The 22446-nt window shown below is 38.8% G+C and overlaps 1 protein-coding gene across 1 annotated transcript in view; it reads left to right on the top strand.

The window, feature by feature from the left end:
* LOC145487508 (28S rRNA (cytosine-C(5))-methyltransferase-like) overlaps positions 1-22446 on the top strand; it is a 54005-nt gene that overhangs the window by 3063 nt on the left and 28496 nt on the right. Inside the window, exons 2-9 of the mRNA XM_081466323.1 lie at positions 1583-1631; positions 2710-2761; positions 9445-9473; positions 11115-11185; positions 12769-12799; positions 13710-13779; positions 15482-15574; positions 16935-16990. Coding sequence (XP_081322449.1) covers positions 1583-1631; positions 2710-2761; positions 9445-9473; positions 11115-11185; positions 12769-12799; positions 13710-13779; positions 15482-15574; positions 16935-16990 — 451 coding nt within the window. The remainder of the gene's footprint in view (positions 1-1582; positions 1632-2709; positions 2762-9444; positions 9474-11114; positions 11186-12768; positions 12800-13709; positions 13780-15481; positions 15575-16934; positions 16991-22446) is intronic.

Raw genomic sequence — 22446 nt, 5'->3', positions numbered from 1 at the left:
AATTAAATTATTGATAGGGCAAAACACTTTTTATTGCATTTGAATATTGAACTCAGACAAATCCAATACTTCATTTAAGTTTGATTATATGCAGTTAAGTCTCTGGAAAACACCACATGTAGGTGACAAGTCACAGCAACTTGATCTAGGGAGAAGTGGCAGTGATATTGTGAAATGGATAATTTTGTGAAAATCTTTGTCCCTGCAACAGAATTGTTCTCCTGTGAAAAGTTGAACAATTTCAAACTGGTCTGTGTATGTGATCACAACAAGAAAATGAATCATGCTGACTTGTTTTGGAAGCAATACACAAAAAGTGTTTTGTCACCTGGTATGTCCCGAAATCATGGTTATCGGTGGCATTTTTAGTTGCTCACTTCTTGAACTGAATTTTGCTCTACTAGCGGGTGACTTGGCAAGTAAATGCTTTTGAACAGTGGCTTTGTCTGTGAATTTTCAAGAGAGTTTGATTCATGCAAAGAAAAAAAGTGAGAAAATTCAATGAAAATATGTTTACAAATAGAAAACGAAATAGTACTAGCAAGACTAAAAACTCTTTTGGGCTAAAAAAAGGAATGGAAGTCTTATAACTATATGTACAGGTTTGTTATTGACATGAAGTGTTGAAATTCTAAATTGGTGTTCACCACAGGCTGTCGAAAATCTCCTCTTTCCAAAAAGTGGCTCTCCTTTGGACAGCTGGTCACAGCTGCCTGGGTGAAAGCCTAACTAGCACTGTCAGTTGTTATTTGCACTGCCACTTATAATGAGCACTGTCTGTTGTAACTAGCACTTCTACCACATCACTACCTCTTACATGTAGATCAGGCAGGTGTAGCTGTATAATGGGAGTCATGAATGAGTAGTTTTAGTGGGGGGCTACCATTTTATTCTTTTGTGGGTGATGTTCCTAGGGAATCTGCAAGCCACAAGTGAAATTCCCCCTGCGTCATTTCTTATGCTTTTTGCTTGCTGCCCACTTTTATCATTGATAATCCAAGTGAAGAAAATTTGTGTTATGAAAGGTCTTGCCAGATAGCTCATTAAACCACATGGGGACTCTGAGTGGGCCTGTCAATTTCAAGCCATTCGGGAAAGGCTTTTTTGGTACCATCTCTGTTGAACAGCAGAAAAACTTCTGCAAATCTTTTAAAATGGATCCGACTTTGTCGCTTTCAATTCCAAAGGGAAATGTACAGCTTTGGAACCGAAATTGACTCGTCATGGAGTCACCCGTTTTTGCTTTAGAACTATTTTCCTGCTTGCTCTCTGGATATTTAGTGAATCCAGGGCTTTCTTTATGTTTACCTTGCATTTTCCATTCGCAAATCTGCACGTTTTTGATATCTGCAGCTGCACTGCAACCTATTAAACACAAACAATGTGTCCTCTCGGGATAGATGACTGATATCGATTAACACCTGATTGTTGTTTCACTACTCTCAGCCAATCTGAAACTCCTATTTGCTTGAATCATGCTACTGAAACCAGAGATAGGCTCTGGCCTGATGGGCAGACTTTAAATTTTGTTATTGTTGTTTTGTTCACTGTATATGTGACCTTTTTTTTCCTTTCATTACAGGAAGTGGTACACAGAAGAAGAGCAACAATGTTCAGAAGGCTAAAAAAAGGTATAACATAGAACTAGAAAGAGTACCACTCAAAGACAACCAAATCCTTGAAATAGCCTATTGGCATTGAGAAAGAGCAAGGCATAACCAGCTCATAACAAACTCAAATTTTCACGTTTCAATTTATTTTTCACTTTGTTGCAATCTACAGAAAAAAAAATGACACGCAAAGCATGCAGAAGCGATGATGTTTGACAATGTCTTACATGACTTAGTTATCCTGGACATGGCAAAACAAACTAACGAATATATAGTGTATGGTAAATAAAAGTAGCTATAAAAATCGGTGTAGCATGTGTGTGGAGTGAGAAGAATAATATTGATGGCAGTGAAACTGGGTGAAGAACTGGGTGTGGGAACAGGGGTGTGGCAAGAGTAAGAATAAAACCTCACCCTGTTTTTTTGTTGTTTTTTTTTTCATTATTTGGAAGTCATGTGACCAGAACAAAAAAACACTCATCTAAAGCTGAAATATCACAGATTACAATTCTTGGTAAATTTCAATAATTAAAATGTCCCAATGCAAGATAAAGTGGGAAGGTGATCAAACGTTGTCTCAGAGTAAGAGTTGTATGATTAGTCATTTCCATTTTGAGACATCTTTTAAATAATTATTTTTATTCTTAAAACAGTTTGTAGGGAATATCTCAGTTGAGTTCCTTAGATGACAAGGTTGATACCAAAATGTACAATCTTGTCACTTTATTTCTCCAGCTTTAAATAATTTCAAATTGGATGTGATTTATCACAATTTCAAGCAGCTTAAATTGCAATAATACAATACAATATGCTAAACCGCCAAGAGAGGCTCCCTCATACATTGTATGTAGGCTTGATTACATTAGCAGACAACAGACTACAGACATTTCAGCCTAAAAACAGACTGTAGTGCTCTGGTTAGCCTGAATATCACTCAGGTTTGCCTGTAGTACTCAGGTCACAGTGTAATCTGTTTATGGTTAAAGTTGCTCTCGGTAATGGAAATTGGAATGCTAAAAAGTTTGCAGTCTGCTGTCTGCAAATGTAATACACTGTCTTGTGCATAAGTAATGAAAGTAGGATTGGTTCTATTTTTTAGAAGGATAAAAGAATTACAGGATTCTGATGGAATTGTAACATTCAATAACAAGGTGAAGTTTCGTACTGTGATACATATAGCATATTAATTATGAATGAATGTTGCCAAGGGAATTTTTATAACAATTTGTATAGAAGTTTGGCTTGAAAATAACTCTGTAGTAATAGAGAGGTGAGAAGAAACTCAAACATGATGTATACCTTGTTCTAAAAGCGAGGTTTGACAACTGTTGTTGACATATTCACCACACCAAGGGTGTGAATTGTCAAATTAAACTGTATTACTTGCCAGTAACTCATGCCCTGAACGTAGACATAATTTATCTAAATCCCCATAATGAGATGTATTGTACCAATCATACGGATTGCAATGCTATGGACAGTATTTTGACAATTCATTCCCGTTTGTGTGTCTTGGACAACCCTAGATTTGTTAAACCTCCAGGGTTGTTTCCAAGACTCTTTTAGACATCACAATCTAACCAAAATAAGGCAAGTTGCTATGTACTTGCAAGTACAGCTATATCAGTTTTGTTGCTCTAAAAGCTATTAATATCACTACTAACTATTCCAATGTTTGGTTTTTATGGGGAAATCTCAGCCTGTGAGCTTGCTGCATTGACTGAGGGATAGCTGGGTCAATATGGTAAGGCCGAGGTTTGAGTTTTTTTCATAACGACAGAGCATTGGGGGTAAATACACCTACAGGCATAAAAATTTCCATTCCCATGGCAACCCACTCTTTTCCAGTCCCCCCAATCTGATTTCAATATTTTAGTGATTTTCAGCTCGAAAAACATTAAACAAGGCCATGAACTCGACCTGACATATTTACAGCTGTATATGCTTGCTGGATCATGCCGATGAGGCACCATTGGCAAATAGGGACCTTATGCATATACCATGGGGACGGCGAGGATGACGCCTAGTAAAAAATGTGTTTCTATATTTTTACTTTGGAATTTCGCATTTATTTGGAACAATCCAGTGTATCTGTCCCTATTAAAACATGCCCCTGCTGAATATGCTACTGTTACGTGACTAATGTAGGCGAGTTACCGGTCACGTGTCATGTTTAATGTATGATGTTGGATCATGTGGATTTACTGTGTAACAGTCGAAGATCTATCGCTTGAATAAAGGTTGTAGAACTAAACATGGTGGCAGCAGTGCAAATATTGGAAAAAAACCATTTGATATCGAACCGTAACAACGTTTGGAAGTGTATAGGATGCCTGGAGATCCTCCACCATCGACAGTAGGCGAACAGCAAGCCTTGGGCGCACAGTCACCGCCTATCTTACAAGGAATACAGCTGCCCACAGGCCTGGATCTGTCGGGACAAAACAAGGCTGTGAATTGGAAGGTGTACAAGCAGCAATGGGAAAACTACACCATTGTAGCACAGCTGGACAAGCAAACAGTAGAGTACAGAGTGGCACTATTTCTCTACTCGATAGGATCCGAGGCGGTCAAGACATACAATAGCTTCGATTTGAATGAAGAGAACTGGCGTAAGCTATCAGAGATAATCAAGGAATTTGACAATTATGCCATTGGAGAAACCAATGAGACTTATGAATGCTACATGTTCAACAGTCGCAACCAGAAAGAAGGTGAATCCATTGATACATATGTAGGAGAACTGAGAACACTTGCACAATCGTGCAATTTCTGTACTTGTTTACACAATTCGCTAATATGAGATTGAATTGTCCTTGGCATACGTGGTGCTGATACATGCAAGCACCTATTGCGTCAGACCAAATGGACATTATAAAAATGCATCGAAATTGTAAAGAGTGATGAAGTTTCAAGCATCCAGCTGAGGAACATGGACCAGACCACGAAGCTAGATGAGGTCCATGAAGTTGAATCGAGAAAACCAAAGAAACCAGAGCACAAATATCCGAAGCAAACAGGCCGGTTTCTGAAACATGCCAACCGGAAGCCAGATAAGGAAGAGATGTCGGCAAGAGATAAGCCGTGTGAGTTCTGTGGAAGAAAACATCGCAAAGGCAGAGACAACTGTTCTGCTTGGGGCCGTGTGTGGAGCGTGTGGCAGAAAAAACCACTTTGCAGCACAGTGTAAAGCAAAAGAAAAGGTACACAATGTCGAAGTCGAAGACGAAACAAGCGAAGAAGAGTTCCTTTATTGTGTGACTACAAAACCAGAATTGACAGGAACTGTCAACAGTGTCACAGAACACGAAATCTACGCACAGATGCTTATCAACGAGAAGCCTGTAAAGTTCCATATTGATTGTGGTGCAACAGTAAATGTATTACCAAACAAATATGTCAACAAGCAAGATATCCAGCCGACGAAATGTGTCTTGCAGGTGTGGAACAAGACTGAACTCAAACTAGAAGGGACCTGTCGCGTGACCTTATGCAATCCCAGAAACCACAAGAAATACTCAGTCGAGTTCATTGTTGTGAAGGAGAATTTGACTCCATTGTTGGGCTCAAAGGTGATCCAGCAGATGGGACTTCTAAAAGTGCACGAGGAGAACTTTGAAAAAGTACCTGCAACAAAATTAGCAATTAAGAAGGCACCAACAGCACAAGAAATCATCAAGGAATACAGTGAAGTGTTTGAAGGGGAACTGGGGATGCTCGAAGGACAACAACACCTAGACATTGGCCCTGCAGTGCCGCCTAACATTGCCCCTTTGCGACGTGTGCCATTCGCTATTAAACCAAGGCTCAAGGCTGAGCTTGAGAGACTGACAGACATTGGTGTACTGATGCCTGTTGATGAACCCACAGACTGGGTTAGCAACCTTGTTGTGGCTACGAAGGAATCAGGGTATTTGAGACTTTGTCTAGACCGACAACAACTAAGTAAAGCACTAAAGAGAGAGAGATACCCACTCCCTGTGATAGATGATGTACTTCCAGCTCTCTCGCAAGCAAAAGTCTTCACCAAAATTGACGCCAGAAATGGCTACTGGCATGCATAACTAGATGACGAGTCAAGCAAGCTGACAACCTTTGACACACTCTATGGGAGATACAGGTGGAAAAAACTTCCATTTGGAGTCAGCGTAGCTAGTGAGATATTCCAAAAGAGGTTGAACCAGGCACTTGATCGACTTGATGGCCTGCTGACCGTGCATGATGACATGGTGATCTATGGGGTAGGAAACACAGAAGAAGAGGCAACTGCTGATCACAACACGACACTACAACAGTTCCTACAGCGGTGCAAAGAGAAAGGGATGAAGCTAAACAAGAAAAAGCTTCAGCTCCTGTGCAAAGAGATCCCCTACATGGGACACCTGTTCACAGCAGATGGGCTGAAATCTGATCCAGAGAAGATTGAGGCCGTGCGCAACATGCCCAAACCTGATAACGTCAAAGCTGTGAGGCGATTTTGCGGGTTTGTGAACTACCTTGCAAAGTTCCTGCCTTGACTGGCCGAGGTGTTAGGGCCCATCCAACAATGGACACGCAAGAAGATGCTATGGCAGTGGCAACATGAGCATGACGCAGCATTCGAGAAGGTCAAAGAGCTTGTGACACAGGCACCCTTGCTGAAATATCACAACCCGGAAGACAAGCTCACTGTCCAATGTGACACAAGTGAAAAAGGACTTGGGGCTGCCCTCATGCAGAATGGGCAACCCATAGCATTTGCAAGCCACACAGACCCAGAGACTCGATATGCACAGATAGAAAAGGAAATGCTAGCCGTAGTGTTTGCGCTTCAGAAATTCGATCAGTACCTATATGGTTGCCCCGTAACTGTCCAGGGTGACCATAAACCACTAGCAGCCATCTCCAAGAAATCACTCCGAAGGGCACCCAAGAGACGCCAAGGGATGCTGTTGAAAGTGCAGAAGTATGACGTGTCCATCGTCTACAAACCAGGGCTTGAGATGTACCTGGCTGACACGCTAAGCAGAGGATTTCTTCCCACAACTCAGAGTGATCAGGGAGAGTTTGAGCGTGTGAGTGCTGTCAAACTGCTGCCAATGACCGATGAGAGACTTGAGGAGCTGAGGAACAGCACCTGTGATGATGAAGTTTTGCAACAGCTAAAAGAAGTAATCCAGACTGGCTGGCCAGAGGAGAAGCAGCAGCTCCCGGCCGTACTTGCTCCTTACTTTAGCTTTAGGGATGAGATGAGCATCTATGACTGTCTTGTTTTCAAAGGCAAGTGACTCCTTATCCCCAAGCTGATGCGTATGAAGATGAAAGAACGCATTCACAGTTCACCCTTAGGCGTGAACGGCTGCCTGAGAAGAGTGCATATACAGGCCCGGCATGACTGCAGAACTGAAGGAGTACATATCACAATGCCATACATGCAGCAATATGAGGCAAAACAACCAAGGGAATCCTTGATGAGCCATGAAATCGCAGAGCGCCCGTGGGAGAAGATCGGTGCAGATTTGTACACCATTGATGGCAAAAACTACCTAATTATTGTGGACTATTTCTCAAACTTCTAGGAAATCGACCATCTTCCTGACACAAAGGCGGGCACTGTCATCAAGAAGCTGAGGTGCCATTTCACGAGACAAGGAATTCCAGACATTGTGATAAGTGACAATGGTCCACAGTTTGCCTGTGAGAAATTTACCAACTTTGCAACTGAGCACCGTCCGGGGAGTCCTGGGCACCAACAAACGAATGGCAAAGCAGAAGCAGCTGTCAAAGGTGCAAAACGCCTCCTGCATAAGGTCAAAGAAGCCAAAGGAGACATTTACCTTGCAGCGCTGGCACTGCGTAACATGCCCACGGAATCAATGGGGAGCAGTCCTGCCCAGCGGTTGATAGGTCGATGTTGCAAAACACAACTCCCGACAACCAAAGAGCTACTAATGCCGCAGTCTGTACACACTGAAGCAGTAAAGAAGAAAGTCCAGGCGAGATAAGCGCGACAAGCCAAGTACTACAACAAGGGGACCCGTGACCTCTCCCCCTTAGAAGAAGGAGCTGTGGTGAGAATGAGGCCATTTACACTTGGACAGAAAGCATGGGAAAAGGCAACGGTGACCAAAAGATATGATGAACGATCTTATGAAGTCGACTCTGAGAAAGGAACCTACCGACGAAACAGGGTGGACCTGAGAGAACAGCCTGTCCCACAGAGGCCTCTAGAACAAACTCCCAGCCAGGAACCAGCATTGACCAAGAACAAGGACCAGACAAAGACCCTAGCTGAGACTATCAACCTACCTGATACACTTGAGACCATCCAGCAACCCCAGGAACAGCAACCCACACCTGCTGCTGTCTCACAACGCCCCAAGAGAACCCTCAAAGAGCCTGCATACCTTAGGACTATTCACGCTAGGAAACTAGGGACTTTGAACACTTGTTTTTCAGTTACTAGAAACCGGACTTGACATTTGAAAAAAGCTACGAGTGATTTTTACCTAGAATGCTGATTATCAAACATTGATTGTATTAGTCTAGGCATGATGATTTTGGTTTGGAATTGTTTTTCTTTATTTTCATCCTAAAGGAAGGGGGATGTTACGTGACTAATGTATGCGAGTTACCAGTCACGTGTCATGTTTAATGTATGATGTTGGATCACGTGGATTTACCGTGTAAGAGTCGAAGATCTATCGCTTGAATAAAGGTTGTAGAACTAAACAGCTACAAAAACATTCAGTTCCAAATTGAACTACAAAAAAATTAGCCATTGTGGTTCATGTTCTCCAGGCAACGCAGAATTTGGTCATTTCACGTTGCTGTTTTGCAGAGGACGGTAAAGAGATGTACCGGTACCAAGAATTATAACGCATGTGCACAACCATTGTTTTGCTCATTAAACCTTTTGTTTGATGACGTCCTCGTTGCCGTTGCTGTCATGTTTTGCGTAAGGTCCCTACTATCAATATGGAATGCTCAAAGTGACTAGAAAAGCCTTTAATATTGGGGAGGTCTGGAAGCCAGTATGTTGCCGTGGTAACAATATTAAACTCATATTGTGGAGCACCTTTAGTCTAATCTTCCTGTTAAGAATCAAACATTTCTGTTACAAATTTTCTGAGATATCTTTCTTCATCACATTTGGTCAAAATTCGGTTGAGTTTATGACATCATCACTTGGCCAATTTGCATATTTTAAAAACTTGAATGTCTTGGGAATGAAAAGAGATAGTTGAAAATACTAGCGAGCATTTTTTCTTCTCGTACAGAGTACTTCTCTATGTTTTAAAATGGCTCAGATAGGAAAGATGTGATTTTTGTCATAGTAGCAGTTCAAGCAGTTGTGCAAAAAATATACGATCTTTCATATATTCACTTGTATTCTTCACCATCTATGGGTATGTTACAAACTCACAAAGTGACCAACTCTCAGTTGGCTTCATAGCTCAGTTGGTAGAGCACTGCACTGGTATCGCAGAGGTCATGAGTTTGAATCGTGTTCAAACCTGAATTTTTTTAGGCTTCACAACCGCTTAAGTTGTGTGTATAATTGCAATGATCAATCATGTCTTCATATCTTTTCTGCAGTTCAAATATATGATCTTTCATATATTCACTTGTAAAAATCTTGTCTATCAATTAATTTCGAGAGATGGGTCAACTTGTTTGACATGAGAATAATTTGTAACTTGTCTAGAAGAGATTGGCTGCTAACGAACAATACTTGTGTATCTAACAGATATCTCTGTTATGGTGTGAACCTTAAGGATCACATGTACATTTGGGTCTGAAAATAATTATGACATGTTTAACAGGTTTAATTGTTCTTCTTGACTTTTTTCAGTCTGGGACCAAGAAGACAAAGAAGTCAAGGTAAAAGATGAAATATTATTCATTTGAGTAACATACATTGTATGACTTTCTAAAAGTAAAAACAATGATATTTGAACAAATGGGTGACATGTATGGTAAGCTTGTTAGTTTACAATAATAAAGTTATTCATAATATTGTAATGTGATGTACATTGTGCAGGTGTATTGCATGTGTACAAGTAGTACTTGCAGTGGTTTCAATAAAAGCTGGGTAGTAGGTAGAACTACATTGTACCAGCTTGTGATGAGCTAAATAGCTACCTGAAAACTGGTTGATTGGATGAAATAAACCCTATAGTTGACGGTTACTTGAGAAAATACATTGTTCGTGGCAAGTCTTGCACAGCGCTTTTGTTTTGTCCCGGCCAAGGGACTCTTCAGAGACCTTTCTGCTTGGTGAACTCATTGAGCATCAAAGTCTCATTCGCTAACAAAATGATGACAGCAATATCGCCTTATGTCACATGCATAAGGATTCCTGACCACACAGATTCACGAGTGAAAATTGACAATAAAGTTGACAGTTACTTCTGATAATACATTGTTCGTGGCTAGTCTTAAGCAGCGCCTTCATTGCGTCCTGGCCAAGGGACTCTTCAGAGACCTTCTGTTTGGCAAACTCATTGAGCATCGCACCCAAAGTCCTGTCCACTAGCAAAATGATGACAGTGATCTCGTCTTATATCGCATAAGGATTCTCGACTGCACAGATTCATGAGTGAAGAAAATTCATGAAATTTAAAGAAATCCTGTAATCCACTGCTTTTACTCCAGTCTTTTTTGTGTACAAAGTTGAACTCAAGGCTTTGCATGATGTGAAGAAAACCATATTAAAACATGACTAATGCACCCTAAGAAACTGTGCCAGGTGCATCATGCACCTGCAATAAAATTAATGGAGAGAAACTGGAACCCAATAGGAACAAAAGGAAATCACATTCAGGTTTTGACTTATTAGCATATTTGTTGTGATTTATTTCCAAAATCATGTAAAACTTGTGAAGGCATGTACATAATTATAGGCTCACCAGAAGGAAAGAAATAAAGTTTAATAATAACCCTTTAATTTTTTTTTTGCTGCTGTGTGTTCAGTAAACAACCCTTTTGTAGCAAAACGAGGAAAGAGAAGTACAGAACATTTAATATGGCTTTTAAGAAGAGAAAATTATCTTTTCAATTATGACAAGTTTTTCATTGACAAGTGATCCCCCATGTGTTGATTTTTAAGGGTTGAAGGGTTAATTTCATCTTGTGGCAATGTGCATTGAGAAATGCCTATAACTATGTGATGCCTGAAATTCATGCTGCCAAGCATACTGACAAATTTGTTGAAATGAACAAGGTATATGTTCAGGTAGTTGAGTTCTGCAGAGGAGCCCTAAATTTTTGCCCAGAATGCAGAAAAATACATCTCCGAGAATGCAGAATTTCAAAATTTTACCGGGAGGAGAGGAGAGGGGATGCATGGAGGCACCCTGGGCCTTCAAATTTAGTTATCTGGTTTGTAAACCACTTCTACCCACCTGCAAAAAAGTGTATTGAAACCCATGCTCTGTAATGTACATTTGTAAATGTAGATGTTCTGAAAGAATGAAACTATGAATAATTTAAAGTTATTTCTTTTCATATCTTTTCTTGAAGATTCACAGAGGAGTCTAGTGACAATGAAGATAAAAAGGACATGAACAACATACTGGCTGGAGGATCCAGTGGTGTGCTTTGTTTTTAAACCCATTTGAAAAAGTTGTTCTAATGAACTGTGACATGAAAAAAATTATCAAACTACTGTAGTATGAAAGTGCTTAATTTAGGAAAGAGGAGTGATTATAACTCTTACCATTTTGTAATATCTTGTCTCATTTCAGAGAAATTTAATTGTTTACTAATTTTTTGGGTCAAATCACAAATTGAGGAATATACAGGGGTGGGTCTAGGGGGAGGGTGCAGGGGTGCCCCCCCCCCCCCGAGATGAAGCCTTCTTCTTCTTATTCGCTTTTAAAATTTGTTTACCTCACCAGTCAGTTATGCCATTCCCTAGTGGTGCACCCCCTCCTAAGAAAAATCCTGGATCCACCCCTGATATATGTGGTTATGTCGGTCAATAATTGATACTTGAAATTCTGAGCATTGGTTTCATGAGCCAGTGCACATCCAAGCTTGAATAATAGCCCATCTGATCATTGGTTGAGAATTTACTAAAAGTTTAACAACTGTTTACAGTAAATTTCATATCTGTTATGCCTCCACAACGCAAGGTTATGTGCCACAGGCGCAATGTTAATAACAACACCTGCCAAGATTCGCCAATGGGATTGCGTTGGTTAGCCAGTACTGTCATAGTTTTTATAAAGTACAGTGTGGTGCAATGCATTTCAGTGCATAAATCATACATGTACAGGTACATAAATATAATTGTGCATTATCATGCCCACTGTTAGCCTCCTACACAGACGCTCTTTGGGCTCATCAAGCAATCTTCCTCCCCCACAAGCTTTCCTTTTGTAAAGATCAGCTGGAGATCACTTGGAAACTAGTTTAGAGCCAATTGGTGCCAGCTCATTGTGTAATAAAAGACTAATAATAAACTGAACAGGCTCCCTTGGGGCGAAAGGTACAACACACACTGTTGTGCTGTTAAGTACGTCAACGTCAACCTTTCAAAGTAATTGATATGCAGTTTTTAATCCAGTCTGCATTGGTAAGTTTACGAACACTTCATTTTTTCATGGCAAAATAAACTATAGTTTCTGAAAGGGGATTTAAACAGAATGTCGTAAATGTCTCACACATTTGATGAAAGGACACACTTAAGTATTTTGGCATTTTGCAATCATTTCTCAAGTTCCAAGCAGACTTCCTGCAGGCTTGCAGCATTTGAGCAAGGATATGATAGAAACCAGCCATTTAAAGGAATGTCCATGTATGGACATGTCTATCTTTTTCTTGACATAATACTCTAGAGCTTCTTGCTGATAAGGTATTTAAATCGAGGGAGTTAATGTCCACCTAATCGTTGAAAGGTTACACAAGTATCTGTTGAAGTCTCTTGCAAATTTCTCTGGGGCCAAAGTCTGCAGCCTTGATTGGGACATGTGCAAACAAAGGGAAAGGAATGTGCCCTTGGTTTCAGCAGATGTTTGTAGGGGAGGAAGATTGTGTGACCAGCCCAAAGAGCTTCTGCATAGGGGGCTAGCCAACTGTTTATAAGTGTGAAATCATATACTTTGTAATCTACTTCAGATTAGCTATGGTGTGTACCCTTTGTTTAAACTACACTTGTTCTTATTGATTTCAGATGAAGATGTCAAGCTTAATTTCAAGTCTAAGTAAGAAATTGTAAATTGATGTTTGAAGTGCACATGACATGAAAAATAATTTCTGCTTATTTGAAAGGCCTTTCAAAATACAGAAGAGTGGCGTTTTTCTTTTTGAAATATCTTTTTTCGTTTTAGAGATATTGACGTTTTTCTATTATGCAAATTAGACTGGTGATGACGTCATATTGTTTGCAACTAAAAAGTGGTAAAATGCTGAATAAACGATATCTCTGGAAATGTTGAAGCAGTGTTCTTGAAACTTTGCACCACAAATGTGCATCACAAAAGTGCTCAGTGCTGTTGCCATGACAACAGTTTTGCCGCTGGTGCTGTCTTAATAAAAAGTGAAATTCCCAGTTTTTGTCTTAACCAAGAACCATCTACCCCACCCAATCTAATGATGGGGGTTAAGACAATATGGGAACAATGTCTGTTCCAAGTAGGACCCTTTGTCTCACTGTAGAGGTTTCAAATGGGGATATTTGGTTTTTTGACAGAAAGAGACTGGAGCCGAAAGAGTTGCTATGGCAACAGCACTAAGGGTGTCATTTTGTTTGTTTTCTATAACTAGCAAACAAGGATACATTGTATAATTTTACAAATTATCATGGCCAGCTGCATTATTATATTGAAAAAAAACTCTATGAGATCTACATACTGATGAAAGTTTGTGTAGATGTAGTTCATAATTTAATAAACAATCTACCTACATGTACACAGCTAGCTTGCAAATCAAATGGTGCCAAAGGTAGAAGGAACACCTTCACATTATTTTAAGCTAAGTGTAGCATGCATAAAACTACAGGCAAATGAAGAATAAACTCGTCAAACTTTTGAATCAGTTGCACAAATTATTGCATTTGTTGGATTTTAAATATTAATGTTCGAAATTCATAATAATGTTCACAATTCTTTTCAGGCCATTCAGTGATGGGAACAAAACGTGGTTAAAACTTGCTCAGAACGATGGAGAAGACAGTGATGAAGAGGTAGTAATTATGGTTTGGTTGTAACAATAGCAGCAGCAACAACAGCAGTTTTGTTAGTGTCTGGCTCCCCTATATCTTGACAGTGTAACAGAGCATAGGATTGGAGGCAGCCAGTTTTAAAAGCATTACTAACACCTGAGTTTTTAATTTGTTCTTAATTTTCTAACAAAAGAATAGACCAATTTTGATATAATATATAGATTTATCCAAGCCTAAGAGCGGATCTCCCGATTACAATAACTAATCATGACAAAAGAGAATTTGTGTTCTTGGATCAGAAACCCAAAAAATGATCAATTGTGAGCACGTAATTGTTCACCATGTGGTTTCGCTATTTTTTCTCCATTAAATTTTAACGAGCTGACGAGACGATTGTGCAAGGAATATGTTGGAAGAAAAGTCAAAAATGCACCAGGGGTCAATTTGCACCAAAATTTTGCCTTTGCTCAGACTCACTCCTTCTCCCCTAAAGTAATAACCTGGCTTGAGGCGGTGTTTCAATAAAAAAAAACAGTCCCTGGTCAGTGGTCAACTTCAAAAATACACGCGACCTCGATGAGCTCGAAACCTGAGCCTGTGATATGGTCATGTGATACTCATCAGCTAATAGTTTGTTTTGACAGCTGTCAATTAACCATAATGTGGATACCCAAAATCAAAGATACACCTATGGTAATAATAATTAATAATAATATAATAATAATAATAATAATAATATAATAATAAGGTAATGGTGCCAATCTTATTTTTCAAGCTATTACAATTCAGCCTAAAACGATAGTCCTCAGCACGAGGCTCTTGGGAATAAACCCCACAAACTCTGTAGTATTCCCAGGGTCTCGTACTGAGGTCTATTGTTTTAGGCTATATATCAAAATTGTTCTATTGTCATGATCAATCTATCAGTGGCATAGCATTATTTTAAGTCTCAAGAAATTGTGTTAAGCAGCATGCCCAACCGTGGTAGAAATTGCAGTATCAGCTGTTCAAATTTGAGATCATGGTCCTGAAAAATCAAGACAGGCAAACTAAACTGGAAACATCACTTCAAAGCTGTAGAAATATTATGGCACCATAGCTGCTTTGATCTATACAACAAAATTAATAGAATCCAATTTAGTGGTCAGTGTGCATTTGTAAATGCACAAATAGCATCAATGTACTATGAAAAAAAAGTGACCCACAAGGCAAATACATGTGTTTCATTATGTCACTGATGTTTTTACCAGAGTGCAATCAGATTAAACCACATGAATGACAAGCAAGGCAGGTTGGATTCTTGTGAGACCAAAAATTTGATAACCCACATGGCATTAAAAACACACATACTTTACCTTTCAATGAATCAATGAATAAATGAATGAATGAATGAACAAAATGATTGAAATTTCACTACTTACAACTACCAGGCATAATGTTTTGAAACCAATAGGTGGAGTAATTTTTGCACATAATTAGTAATACTAATAACAACAATAGATTTTTAGATTTAACACTTTTAAATAAGAGCGATACTACATTTTAAATGCATTTTTAAAAATAATAGGCATTTGATAAGCACCTGACTGCCAGTCATGAATTACAGCGATATTGTCTGTGCATCTGACTTCTGACTGATCACAGGCAAAGGACCTGCCATAACAGGACATATTTTTGGCCATTTGCCAAAGTTATGATAAATTTTAAGTTGATTTTTTTTCAGCGATACGATGAATTTGGCAGTGAGGGCTCTGATAATGCAGAAAATATTGACAACAGTGTTGACGACAGTGATGATGATGATGCCAATGATGAGGTACATGTATGGCATGATTTTAGAAGAATTTATGTGCTGCTTTCAACTAGTGGTACATAAAAAAACCACTTTGCTAGATAGTGTACCAGTTGGTTGTCTAGTACCCAAATCACTTGATGCTTTATGCCAAGTTATTGTTTAGAGTCATTAAGATTTGCTGCTTTTTTAGACTAGAGGTAAACTGTATAACTTGGCAGTGGAACCCAGTAAATACAGACACCAAAGGGCTCTCAGAATAAACATCATGGGCATATGTTTTTTCTATTCAAAGACTGAGCATACAATTTAAAAGAAACAGAACAATGTTTGATGCCTTTACTGTCAGTGACTTACAGCTGTATGTTCAAACATGCTTGATTAACTAGTCAACTGTCTTGTCAGTTAAAGTTCTCTTATCAGTTTGAAAACCGGCAATTAATTATTCACTTTAAAGTGTAGAAATGATCTATGGAAATCTTTGGTGCGCAGATACCCAGTGTCCATAAAGCAAGGTTGACTTTGTATGCATGTATGAATGTCTTATTTGGGTCACGGAACTGTCCATTGTCAGTGTTAACCACTGTCCACATCAAGAGGGTTGATATGAGAGAAAAATAAACAGTTGGTTATTTATTTCTGGAGTGAAATTTTCACATTTATTAATCGTAAAATCCACGCTTAATAATCCTCAAATGCATGCATTTTAGGATTAATAATCCTAAGTACCACCTTTTACAATTAATAAGTCAAATGTGTTTCATCTTACGAAAATTTCACTCCAGAAAATTAATAAAAGAAAACTCTAGAAATAAATAAACACCTGTTAATGATGTCTGAAGCTTTTTGTCAGAAGAAACAAAACTGTCTTTAAAAAGTTCTTATCTGTATTGAGTGCGTGTCTGCATACTGGGTTCGATTCAACTGTACATGAACTTTACTTTAGCTATAATTATCTGCACTTCAGTTTACTTTATTGTAAATTTTGCACTTTCAGGACAATGTGCATTTAACATTGTAGTTCACTCTGTATGTTATGAGAGCAAACAAAGCTGTACCTACATTTACACTCCCGTAATAAGTGGGTATCTGTATTAAGTGGGTGTGTACTTTATTTTAATCATCTCTACACTTTACTTTATTGTTAATAATGCACTGTCAGGACAATGTTAGCTTTAACATCTCTTTTCACTCTGTACATTATGAGGGCACTGTGAGTGCAGGTTGTATCTTCTTATTCTCCCCAGTCAGCCTGTACACATTCAGTCATGCTGACCAGGAAGTGATTAATGTGTCTCTTGTTTTGCTAATTTGCCATTATAGTGGTTGTAATGAAAAGGTGATATAATTATGTGAACTTACTCAAGCTGTTTGATCATTGCAGATGCTGCCTATTGAGAGAAAATCTGAAAAATTGGACAAGAAAAAGGCCAGAGACAAGTAAGTATAATTTACCACCCACACCACCGGGATATCCTTTCAAACATCCCCAGATAACAACATAACACCTTGACATGGAAGAAAGTGTTATGAAACATTACAAAACAACATGATAACGGAGCACCCTAACTAAAGGAACAGAACCGCATGCATGCATAGAAATAGAAAACCACAAAACTTTTTTTATGGTCAACATGGCTAGCGGCATGAATCATGGGTTTCCACCCTGCGACAATGACGTCGTGCAACATTGGCAGCCATTCTCCAGCTAATAGTTTGGCTGAGGCATGCAGCCTTAATTTACAGCATACATGTACAGCTTTGATAATGGACATCCATGTTATGGTCAATCGACACCTATCAAAAAGAGGTATCTGGTGACCAGTATCACGTGACCATATCGCAGGCTCAGGCTCAGAGCTCATCAAAGTCATGTGTTTTTTTTGAAGTTGACTGCTGCGATTGCCTAACTGTAAAACCTTGCACAATTTCAGGAGAATTTTCAAATATCACTCATAGTGTAAAGTTACATTCATGAACATGATTATCTACACAACAAACACACAATCTCATGTTCTAATTTATCATTTTAAGAATGGGCTTATTAGGTTTCTACCAATGACTGTTAATGCAGTTGAGTCTGTGGTCAAATATTCTTTTGTTAAAAAGGGCATGGAAGCGAGGCGAAAGGGTAAATACAAAGCAGAATTGACCCTATCACCTCATCTGTATGTCAAACCGCTGAAAACTGCAATAACAGCTATTTGGTATGAGCCAAACTGAATATTGGTATCACTTTCATCACGGCATGTTAATTTGAAGTTGTAATGTAAGACTGTCAATATAATTATTTTAGATGTTAAGCATCCAGAATGTGATATTTTTGATGTGAAGTTGAGTAGTAAAAGCCCTTAGCAAAAACGATTTAAGGTGGCTGGTACCAGTTTTCTTGTGCGGGGTGTAGATCACCATCGTGCGTCACGCGTGAGTAACACACATGATAGAGGTGCGAGATTTGAAACCCGAAAGACCAAAACAAATGAAGAAGCTAGTCATAAAAGGGGATAAGTGGCGATTTTGGTTGCTTATCTTTTTTCTTGCTCCAAATTAGCTGAATTTTTGCATGTGGTCTTCAATGTAATAGAAAAACGTGGTTCTGTATTTTTGTCGCTGGTTTTTGCTTTGTTTTCGAGTTAAAACGTAGGCAAAAAACTTGGCTTTTCCTAGCCATGTCTTTAGTAGTTTATTTGTTGAACAGTAAACAGGCAGACTGTTATAGTGTATGAAGTCAAAACCAAATCCTACAGCATATAGAGCGGAAATCTGGGAACGGATTGTTTACACTGGTTATTGTGACGTGAACACAACACGTGAATCGATTGAGCGTCAAACGAAATGCCATCAAACAAAAAAGAGATGTGCCACATTAGAGCTCTGTCAACTAATATCTTAAGCATTGTTTTAAAGTACCTTGTATGCCTACCTGGTGGTTGAGAGGCATCATAAAGCCTCGATAAACCCGTAAGTCATCAGCACGTTTTAAAGAATCAAAATGTGTTCTGAAACTTTGAAGGCAGCTGATATACCGTAATCGTGTTATCGGCATTCAAAGTCAGATCGAGCTAGGTAGCAAAGTCCAAGAGCAGTTCTTGCCCAAGAAAAATACCCTCTGGTGAGTTGTGGCCTATTTGCCAAGCGTTGCTAGCGTCAAAGTTTGGAAAGCGAGAACTGGTTTTAGACTTATAAAATTTGTCTTGTATTGACCGCCATGTTTTCCCGCGCACAAGGTGTAAAGACCCTTCCCGGCATGCATTGCGATTACGTTCTGCAGACGTTTCTCGAACTGGTAACTAGATTTAAAGATAATAATGGCCAGCAAGTGGCGATCGATTGTAACAGATCTGTGATCCAGTTTGCGTTGATTTTATTTCAAATCAGCATGATTTGTAGTGTTTTGAGCTTCTGGGATCAGGGGACATGCAGATATATGGAGACCCGTACATTGCGCAGAAGGGTTAATCTGTTAATCTGTCAGCCCTATTTATAGAGCGTTTTCATGTGGAGTCATCAAATTCTTAAATCCAAAACTAAACAGCCACCAAAGTTGTTATCCTCATCAGGCATAAGAGGTACCAGCGCATTTTGAACTTGGAAGTTATGGCGGTGTGTGACATAAAGCTACGATCGCGTTTGTCGAAAACTATGTTTTATCTCGTGATTTTTTAGCCATTGAAGACGTTGCTGTATTTGGAAAAGTGCTTATTGAAATGTTTATTTGTTTCATTTTATTTTTATTTACACCTTTTTTTGACCTGAAATCAGCATTTTTGAGCTTATACGTTGCGTGAAATTACCATTTTCAGGAGCCAAACATGGGCTCCTACCATTTTGCTGTTTTCTAAGTGAAACCAACATCCTTGCCGTCACGCGTTAACGTCAAATCAACATTTTAACCTATTTAGACTTGAAATCAACATTATTGAGCTTATGCGCTGCGTAAAATTGACATTTTGCTGGTTTCTAAGTGAAACCAACATCCTTGCCGTCACACGTCAACGTGAAATCAACATTTAAACCTTTTTTGACCTAAAATCAACATTTTTGAGCTTATACGTTGCGTGGAATTGACATTTTGCTGCTTTCTAAGAGAAATCAACCTCCTTGCCATCACGCGTTAACGTCAAATCAACATTTTAACCTATTTAGACCTGAAATCAACATCATTGAGCTTATGCGCTGCGTGAAATTGACATTTTGGTGGTTTCTAAGTGAAACCAACATCCTTGCCGTCAGGCGTTAATGCAAAATCAACATTTTAACCTATTTAGACCTGAAATCAACATCATTGAGCTTATGCGCTGCGTGAAATTGACATTTTGCTGTTTTCTAAGTGAAACCAACATCCTTGCCGTCACGCATTAACGTCAAATCAGCATTTTAACCTATTTAGACTTGAAATCAACATCATTGAGCTTATGCACTGTGTAAAATTGACATTTTGCTGGTTTCTAAGTGAAACCAACATCCTTGCCATCACGCATGAGCGTGAAATCAACATTTAAACCTTTTTTGACCTAAAATCAACATTTTTGAGCTTATACGTTGCGTGGAATTGACATTTTGCTGCTTTCTAAGAGAAATCAACCTCCTTGCCGTCACGCGTTAACGTCAAATCAACATTTTCACCTATTTAGACCTGAAATCAACATCATTGAGCTTATGCGCTGCGTGAAATTGACATTTTGGTGGTTTCTAAGTGAAACCAACATCCTTGTCGTCACGCGTTAACGCGAAATCAACATTTTAACCTATTTAGACCTGAAATCAACATCATTGAGCTTATGTGCTGCGTGAAATTGACATTTTGCTGTTTTCTAAGTGAAACCAACATCCTTGCCGTCACGCGTTAACGTCAAATCAGCATTTTAACCTATTTAGACTTGAAATCAACATCATTGAGCTTATGCGCTGCGTAAAATTGACATTTTGCTGGTTTCTAATTGAAACCAACATCCTTACCGTCACGCGTCAACGTGAAATCAACATTTAAACCTTTTTTGACCTAAAATCAACATTTTTGAGCTTATACGTTGCGTGGAATTGACATTTTGCTGCTTTCTAAGAGAAATCAACCTCCTTGCCGTCACGCGTTAACATCAAATCAACATTTTAACCTATTTAGACCTGAAATCAACATCATTAAGCTTATGCGTTGCGTGAAATTGACATTTTGGTGGTTTCTAAGTGAAATCAACCTCCTTGTCGTCTCGCGTTAACGTGAAATCAACATTTAAACCTTTTTTGACCTAAAATTAACATTTTTGAGCTTATACGTTGCGTGAAATTGACATTTTGCTGCTTTCTAAATGAGATCAAAGTCCCTGCGGTTGCGGCGGGCCGATCCTTTGTTATGATAAACTGAGGCGAGACTTCGACTTATAGCAAAGGCTTGGCTTGGTTATTATAACAAAGGATCGGCTCTGTTTATCATAACAAAGGCCGGCTTCGTTTCTTTGCAGCCTCGGCGGGTAAAGAGCATTAGGTATTTTAATCAAAAGTGAACTTTGTCGAAAACGCTCCAAATTTCGCATAGAATTTTGTTTAGGTATGTTTAGCAATGTCCCGTAGTTTTTCCACTAAACTTTGCTTCTTTTTCAGGATATTGCGTATGCAAAAAACCACTCGGTTTTCCTAGCAGTGTCTTTATAAAGCGAAGCAAAAACCAGCGGCAAAAATACAGGAACATGTTTTTCTATTACATTGAAGACCACATGCAAAAATTTAGCTAATTTGGGGCAAGAAAAAAGAAAAGCAACCAAAATCGTCACTTATCCCCTTTTATGACTAGCTTCTTCAAATATGGCAGTGCGTGGCTTTTTCGCGCAAGGTCACTTTTGTACTGTTGGAGACGAAATTCACTTATAAAGGAGGCTTTACCTGCTACAACAACTTAAGTCACTTCTGTGTATTTAAGAAAAATTGTTTTGGGAATTCAATGTATCCCAAATTTCAAAGGTAACTTGATTGATTGTGACAGCCACTGGGAGCGTATAAAGGACTTGCAAAACATAGCAAGTCTACCCAGAATTTGTGTAAAAATCCTACAGAGTAAGCCCAGGAGGTTGTCTTTAATGACAACTACAACTGTAAATGATGTTTTAGCAGCAAACAAAACAAAATGCCTGTTCGGAGCCTGCTCGCCCGTGTGGGCACACGAAGCAGTCAGCAGTAGTCAAAACAGCTCATGAGCAATTGCTGATCTTATAAAGTCTGGAGTTTTGAATGCGTGTTTACACGTGTGGGAATAACGGAACTCATCAAGGTTTTTACATGAAAACAAGCCTGGTGACCCCTGTTTTTAGTGTCTTAATATAACATTATTATTGAGAGGAAACGTCAGAAAAAAAAATGAAAAAATTCTACAGAAGGAAATTTGCGCTTTCTGCAAATTGTCATTTTTCCAAGTTTACAAGAAATTGGCTCCGGAAAATTATTTTAGAATTGTTGTGCATTTTCATTTTCAGATGCCAAAAGCTATTGATTAAAAAAAATCGGGGTCACCGCGTTAATTTTTTAGTTATTAGTTACATAAGCGAAAAATCAGGTCTGGAAAATCCTTTTGGAATGTTGCCATGGTAACTGTTGACGACAAAATAACAGCTGTTTTAGGTCAAGTATAAATTATATAATCCAAACCTTCAAAAATATTACGGTGGCCTTTGTCTGCCTTTTGGTTCTATTCTTACAAAGTTATGAGCCGTCAAAAACCTGAAAACTGGTATGAGCCACGTTAATTGTAGTTGAGATAGCTATGAAAACTACATTTGTAGTTAATACTTTTAACTCTCTCCATTGTGGAAGCAGCTACATTGTGTGTATCTATATATACCTGTCAATTTTGTATGGATGGCTATAGTAATTTTCATACATCTCTGTGTCACCATGTTTCTTTGTAA

Source organism: Orbicella franksi, chromosome 5 (genome assembly GCF_964199315.1).
Source record: "Orbicella franksi chromosome 5, jaOrbFran1.1, whole genome shotgun sequence".
In the NCBI taxonomy this organism is placed as follows: Eukaryota; Metazoa; Cnidaria; class Anthozoa; order Scleractinia; family Merulinidae; genus Orbicella; species Orbicella franksi.
Note: the sequence above shows the minus strand (reverse complement) of the source record. Positions and strands in the feature narration are given on the sequence as shown.